General features: G+C 33.8%; 1 protein-coding gene across 1 annotated transcript; it reads right to left on the bottom strand.

The window, feature by feature from the left end:
- Nucleotides 1-1,186: 1,186 nt before the first annotated feature.
- Nucleotides 1,187-3,632, bottom strand: LOC104892653 (hypothetical protein). Its single transcript, XM_010678637.4, has one exon. The coding sequence runs from the start codon at nucleotides 3,055-3,057 to the stop codon at nucleotides 1,690-1,692; it is 1,368 nt and encodes a 455-aa protein (XP_010676939.2). The 5' UTR covers nucleotides 3,058-3,632; the 3' UTR covers nucleotides 1,187-1,689.
- Nucleotides 3,633-8,159: the final 4,527 nt, after the last annotated feature.

Below are 8,159 nucleotides of genomic sequence, written 5' to 3'. Positions count from 1 at the left end.
GATGTATTGTGAAATAATCCAAAAGAGGAAATGGCGCATATATTGTGAAACATCTAAAAAGTTAAAATGGTGCATGTATTGCAAGACTGAGATATAATATATGTTAAACAATCAAATGACGCGGAGCATGTAGTGTAATTCACAACTACAATATATAAATTTAGATAAGTTCAAAGGCTAATAAGTTCAAAAATACCTTCTTAAGTATGGATTAAATTAGAAATGTGAAAATCAGGTTAAATAAAGCACACATTATTATTATTGAGTCTAATAGTGCTTAATTTTCTCAAATAATACTATACATGACTGCTTAGCTAGGTAGTAACACTTGCAACCCTGCTAAAATCTTCTAGTGCATCATACGGAAATCATACATACATACATACATACATACATACATATCAATTATTACTAATAAAAAAACCTACCTAACTATATGAAGAAAAGTGATATACATGAAATGATCATCTTAAAACCACATATAAAGTGTAACCTACAACCTTGAAACTAAGGCCAGAAAAATCACAAAGTGATACTAGTTACTGACAAAACAAAGAAGATTTATGAAAAAAAATTAAGCAATAGAAGTAAGTGAGAAAAGAAGAAAGACAGTACCTTTATAAAGAGTTGTGCAGAAGATAATCTAATTCAAGATGAAATAGCTGTTGCAGCACCTGCATCCCAACGAAGCAGCACAGCAGCAACAACAGCAGCAAAGAGCTAGCGCTATAAAACTTTTGTCATAGTGTAATAATAATACAAATTCATAATTACAGGACTCACTTAATTCCCTGATCACCCACATAAATATTTATTGAAACTATATATATAATATACTCCAATTTAATGGGGAGTGAGAAATAACATTGTACCTACGATGATGAGAACAGATATATATACCTTCATCTTACACAACTTTCTTCTCTAGTCAGAAAGTCGTTAAGAATTTAATAGTAGGTCACAGCAGGAGAAAAAGATAGAGAGAGAAAAAAAGAAATACAATATTACTGTAGTTTCTGAAACATTGAACTTGATCAATTGGGTGTTGAGCATATTAAGATACATAGATGCAAAAGAAATTATTGAACATTAGCTAATAAAATGACAGATCAAGGTGTAAAAAGCAGTGTCATATTTTTAAATACTTCTATATAATATGAATCTAATAACATATTATAGCAGGAAGTCAACAGAAGTAATATAATATAAGATCAGATGTAATAATTAATTTACATGAATCAAATTTTAGATGAACTTATGACTAAAAGTAGTTGTAGTAGTAGTACTTCTACTGATGAGGAGTATGAGAGCTGGCTTTCATCTTTGTTCTTCCAAATCCATCTTTGTTCTTGGCTTCTAAATTCGAACCGAGCGCGGCGCTAGCTTTAATTTTGCAACTCATGAGAGATCAAGTAAGTAAATGCTTGATAATAGTACCATTGATTTGAGAGGTTGAGAAAGATCCAATATTTTTTGGGGTGGTTAAATGGTAGTATTCAATTTTTCAGCCCTATTTAATCTACTAGTACAACAATTGATACATCTGATGAGTGATGACCTTATAATAATCTGATACCACTTGTTTTTTCTTGGATTATGAAAATAATTAAAATAAAAGAAAGAGCTCTTTTGTTCACTGCATCTTAGTTTATCTCTATTGTTAAAAAAAACAAGAGTCTTCATACCATTCTAGATGTCCAAATCTAAAGACATGGATGGTGATGATGTGGATGATGACTTGCCTTTCTCAGGATGAGTAGTACCATTGTAGAATGACCTTAGAGAGTGTTGATGACTAGTTGGAGTAGAGAAGGAAGAAGAAGTAGAAGAAGGGGGGCCCATTGAAATTGATCCGCCAGTAGTATGGTGTTGTTGTTGTTGTTCATGTTGATGATGTTGATGATGATGATGATGATGATGGTAGTTGGGGGTAGAAGAGGATGCCAAAGAGGAAGACAAAATGTCAAAATCATGAGTTTGATGGGAGATGGGGCAGTCCATATTCACGCCAAATAGCCTGAGCCTCTTAGCTGCAGCTTTGCCTTGGACCACCGGCACCGATTCGTATACCATAGGCATGGGCTCAACCCCACCTTCCCCTCTCTGTACCTGCATCATTGACGATGGTCCTTGATCTTCTACTATTTGTTGTGTTAAGCTTGTTGTTCCTCCTCCTCCTACTGAAGTCGGTGTTGGTACTGAAGAAGATCTAAGAAAAATCAACGATCCTGTCATTGGATACGGATTCACAACATTTCCGTACCCATATCCATAACTACCACCTCCACCACCACCACCCAAACCCATACCCCTCCGAAGCGGAGGGGTATGTGATTGAGAAGGAAGTACATTCATAAGAGATAAATGAGTAGTAGTAGTATTCCCTTGGTGGTCCCACACTCCTCCACCCCCACCCCCTCCGCCTTGCAGGAGAGGGTAAGGGTAAGGTTGAGAATAAGGATGAGGATGAGATCTCAACAAAAAAGTCGGACCAGTATTACTAGTCCAGCATCCCCCCGCTGCAGCAGCAGCTGCAGCGGGGAGAGCTGTACGATTATGACTATGATGATGATGATACTGCAAATGCTGGTGTAAACCCGAAGCATCAGGTCTTCGCCTCCAATCAATAAACAACTTATCTTTACCAACCTCACCAACACCTCTTTGAAAAGACACAACATCACCAGCATCCAACTTCTTCTCTTTAACAAATCGACTCCAACCTTTTGTCATTACATAACTTTGACTACTATTCCAATACGAATATCGAAACCTCCATGGCTTCCCCGCCCGATCTTCAAAATTAAGAAGCAAACCTTTCTCATTATTACTCGAATCCAAAGGAAAATACTTCTCCGCATGCTGCTTTGGTATAACCAATCGATTCAACTTCCCTACGTCACTTGGAGTCACCACTTTATCAAACATATGCTCTCTTTCTATTACAATTTTATCGTCCTCTTCATCATCCACATGAACCTGCATCTTTGTCGCCGTCGTCGTCGTTGTCGCCGATGAATGATTCGATAACATCCACCCTTTGTATGGATAATCCATTTTCTTTTCTTTTCTTTTTGAGAAGAGAAGATAAGCTCTATACTATACTAAGGTATGGAGTAAAAAAGTAAAATTAACACAAGAGAAATTGAAGCATTTAAGAAGAGAGAAGAATAATGGAAAAGAGTAATACTTATAAGGAACTTAGGTTAGCTAGCTAGGGTTTTCAGATATTTGTGTTAAACTTACCTAACACAAAACTTGAGCCTTTTTATTGCTAAAAACTTTCATGAAAATAGATGGTACTAGTACTCAGAACACAGAAATGGACAATTTACATAGATTGATGATCAAAACTAATTAAAACTAGCTGCTACTCTAGTAATAGCAATATATAGGGTATAGTATAGTATAGGGGATTTTGTCAAAAAAAAAAAAAAAAAAAAAAAGTTAGGCTAATAATTTAGATTGATTGTATGAGAAAAAAGAGAGGTAGTTGTAAAATAAGTAGTATTTAGAGGGAAAGAGGTGGCCTCTCTCTGCTGGCTGCTGGAAGGTTCTTTAGTTAGGCAAAAGAAAGAAAGAAAGGCCATTTCTGAATTCTGATAGAATTCATCCCTGAATAAATTCTGAATTGATAGAGAGGGAAGACTTTATACGTAGAGTGGGGGACCCTCATCAAGTATCTGGTTGGGCTCATGTGACCATGTCTTTGTCATCCGTTTCGGACTGGGTGCTATTTACAAACATTTTCTCTTCTGATAAGGCCCAAAAGCCAGCTGTTTCTTTTTCTTTTTTTACTCCTTTATTTTATTTTATATTGTGTATTGTATTTTTTTAAAAAAAATGTATGAGATTGAGGAATAACTCGGTTAGTACGTATTTAGTAGTAGTTCTATTTTGTTTGTCATTTGTAATGTTATGGAATAGTGGTGGAGTGAGGATTTTGAAAATGTGAGTTTGGAGAATTAGATATTTATAGTTTTATATGTATGTAATGCGTGTAAAAATAGTTGATAATGAGATAAGGGTAGAGACCGCGTCATAATAATAGGGTTTTTCTTATTTGTAAAAAAAATAAAGGTGGTAAGTTGAGTTTAATAGTTAATAGCGGAAATACAGTTAGAGATCATGGTGCAATAACTTAGGATGGATGATAAGTTAAAGGATAAACTTTTACAAGTTGGGGGAATAAAGGGGATCTCAACTTGTCAAGGGTGAGAATCGATCCCATGACCTCCTAAAACCGAAAGAAAAGCTCTAACCACTAGGCTATTCGCCTATCCCTCACCCTCACACAAAATAGAAATACTCTGATGATGTAATACACAAATACTCCATATAATTTTAAGGGCATTTTTCAAACTTAAAAGTTTGTGAAGAAAAAGTATCCAATTTGGGGTATACGTAGTTGTATGTCTACCCATCAAGTTCCTTATTGGCTCGACCATTGTTACAAAATCAAATCTCATATTATGGGAGTTTGTGTGTTTGGGATAGGTTCCACTGCTTTTGTTTTTCAACCACTTAAGAAAATTCTTCCTTTAATAGAGATTGAAAATTATTAAAGACATTGTTTACAAAAAAAACTATTATATATTTCATCCACTTCTCTAAAAAAGCTCTCACATAAAAGAGAGAAGTGTTTCACTTATTATGAAATGGATGAAGTATATAACTTCATGATTTATTGTATAATGTTGTCTTCTTACCATAAACATTTTAAATCTAATAACATTACTTAATTTTTCGAACAATTTGATATAATCCCTAGTAATACTAATACCCCTCAATAATTAAGGACTTCAGCAAAGATAAACTTGTGTCAGGATTGAAACATATAGTAAAAGTAATTAGTATATAGTGAAGATAGTTATAGTATACTGAATTATTCAAAACGACCCTTAATCAATTTAATACATAGATTACTGTTAAAACTACTAGTATTTTATTAATTATAATCCATGATATACTAAACTATTGTAGTTTACATTATTGGTTGCATTGTACTTTTTGTCCCTGTAAAGTGATTATCAGATAGTAATAAACAAATTTGCTTCTGCAACTTGTAGTTGTACTGATGTTTATCTTTTTCTATACTTCATATTCTAAGAGCATAAATCTTGAATAATATTGAAGAAAAGACATAGATACACCTACACATCAACATTTATATACTTGGGAATTGGGATTAATAATAAATTAATAATGCAGAGATGATTTTATAGGAAAAACTTCATCTCTCCATCGGGTAATCTATCCACTAGAGATATACATTAATAATTAGTATAGTCCAACTCAACATAATTAATTACATTTTAATTCTTTATTTCTAATGGATAGTCTTTTTTAAAAAGATAGGATAGAGGGGAAATTGGGAATCCCTTCTTACAAGGGTGAGACTCGATCCTAGAATTTTTGGGATCGGAGATGATACCAACATTACTAGACTATCACCTTCTGCTCTTTCTAATGAGTAGTGTACCCCAATGAATAGATGTAGCAATCTCCTATTTTAAAGTATAAAATAAATTAAATTATCTGCCAAATACTACTAATGAAATAAAACTATAGTATAGTGGGAATATTATATAAATACTAGTATAATGTATGGGCTCACCAACCATGCTTAACCCTTTGACTTCATGCCCATAAATTTCGTACGGACCACACTACTGTATTGCTACTTGAGGCAAGGGGTTAGGAGGGGCCCAGGCCAATACTATTTTCAAGATCAAATTCATACTATAAATTTTATTTTATTTTATTTTATTTGTTTTTCCAAAATAAAACAATTTATCAACTGTAGCAGTTGAAATTCAGCTTTTGATGATTTGCAAAATTTCTGCCGTTCCCTTTCGGTCCGACCGTCCACTAGAAGAGTACAATTTCGTTAGCGCTTCGTTCCTATACAACAACTCATTTATTGCTCACTAAAAACACAACCAAACATATATTAATATTAAATGAATTAGTATTTCCCTTCAAAAAAAAAAAAAAGTATTTGAAAGCTTTCGTAATGCTCTTAATGACTTGAGATATTTTATAAACTAAAGTAAGAATACTAGGAATGTTTGTAGCCAAAATAAATAAAAAAAAACACATGTTCGCATACCGCAAATAATTATATCATCACAAATGTTAATCTTGTCTAACTATAAATTTTTAGCATATTTTTACAAAATAAATAATGTTTTATCACAATTTTTCTCATACACACGAGTGTACCGTGAGTATGGTATACCCAAAGCTATTTTTATACTCATTGCTCATTTGAAATCTTTTAAATAAGCAAAATATACTAAAAAAGGAGTTTCAAATGTTGGAATTTAGAAACAAGTGTGAACTAGTTTGTGCAATAATCAACAATAACCAAGAAGAAACATAAAATTGAAACAACAACCAAGTAATGCAAAGAGGAAATAAAATAAGAAAGAGCACACCAAAAAAATTAACGTGGGAAACCCCGAGCTCCGGGAGAAAAACGCACAAACTTGCACTATGGAATCAATGGAGAATCAAAGATGAACATACAATCTCTCACAAACTCACTGTCTCTCCTAAAACCCTAGAAAAGATTAGGCTCCAAGTTTGAACTTTGAGATACGTGTGTTACACTCTCTAAAACCAGATTAATAAGTTATTTATACTAAAGGAATAAAAGCAATCCAACGACCACGGTTGAAACTTAAATCATAAAAAACACATGCAGACTAGGCTGCCCGAGCGGGAGCGAAGAATCGTCCGTCCGGGCTCACCTTTCACCTGCCCGGTGCAGGGTGCGAGGAAGCATTATGCCTTCGAGGCAAAATGTAGGAGTAATGCAGCACCCGCCCGAGCTCACCACTGCCCGCCCGCCCGTGTGCAACTCTTCTTGAGCCTCCTTCTCCTCGCTTGGGCTTGCTTGCTTGTTCATCTCCACCAAACCCAATATCAAATGATGTCTTTAGTGTACTACATAGTATATCCAGGTGTATGATGAATGAACTCCTTTGTCAAGTATAGATGCAGCACAAGTCTCGAGCATAACTGGCTTTAGATATTTCACTTAGGTGGATAAGATTTGATTATGTAACATTTATGTCATCCTAGCTCAAATAACATGATCAACTCAACCAAAAGTTTAAGATGATGATTGGACCCCTTAAAATAGTCTTATACTCTATCAATATGAATGTCTCTCATTTATTTACGAGAGTGTAATTAGGAAAAGATCAATCAATAATATATTTTTTTCGTTCTTTGTATAAGAGTTATTATTAATTTCTAAGAAGTTACCCCCATAACAGTGAAAAAAAAGAAGAATATTTTGAACGCGAAATATAGTTAAGGAGTTAGTCTAGATAAGGCAATGCTTGTTAAGTTGTTATTTAAATGTTTAAATTAACTCTATTTGTAAGCATACGTGATTTCTGAGTCTAAATTACACTGCTACATATTGAAGCAATTGCAACGGTTATCCATAAAGCAATGGTCTAATGCAACTGTTGATCGCAATTCAACGGGCTATTGCAATGAAGCATGCTAATATAACGGCTTACTGCAACGGTTATACTAAAGTGTTGCATTAGATAGTCAAGTGCAACCACCGTTAAATCTATTACAACGCTTTTTAAATGATCCTTGCAATAGGGTGTATGACATTAATGCAACGGGTGATGTAATTCATTCATGTAAGCGCGCTACAGCCAATTATTTCCCTCTATATTTTTCTCAAAAAGTTTTGAAATCCTAAATGTTCATACCTCAAACTCGTCTTCAACCAACCCCATTTCCTCCATCGGATTTACCTGCTTGTTTTCTCCTGAATTTGTGATAGTGTTTCTATTTGTTATAATGTATTTATTTGTGATACAGTGTATTTCTCTCTTATATAATATATATTTTTGTGATATAATGGATTTCTATGTATTATATTAATGTGTGTCTCAATTCATGTGTGTGAGTCGGGTGCACAATAATTTTATTGTAAACCAATTTCCACGCATGTCAAATTGATGATATTGAGTGGTAACTAGTAAGAAAAAGTTATAAAGAGAAATGTATGTCTAGATATAGCGTTCCATTACTATAAATATAGACATATTACTTTCTTTACATCTACATTATTTACTTACCATCACTACCAATAATCTACCATTATAGGAGTATTATTTAGCATA

This window comes from Beta vulgaris, chromosome 5, assembly GCF_026745355.1.
Source record: "Beta vulgaris subsp. vulgaris cultivar EL10 chromosome 5, EL10.2, whole genome shotgun sequence".
Classification (NCBI taxonomy): domain Eukaryota; kingdom Viridiplantae; phylum Streptophyta; class Magnoliopsida; order Caryophyllales; family Amaranthaceae; genus Beta; species Beta vulgaris.
This window is presented reverse-complemented; position numbering and strand designations above follow the sequence as displayed.

What these genes read in the sequence shown, in the direction of transcription:
- LOC104892653 (XM_010678637.4), bottom strand. Translation starts at nt 3,057, where the DNA reads ATGGATTATCCATACAAAGGGTGGATGTTATCGAATCATTCATCGGCG.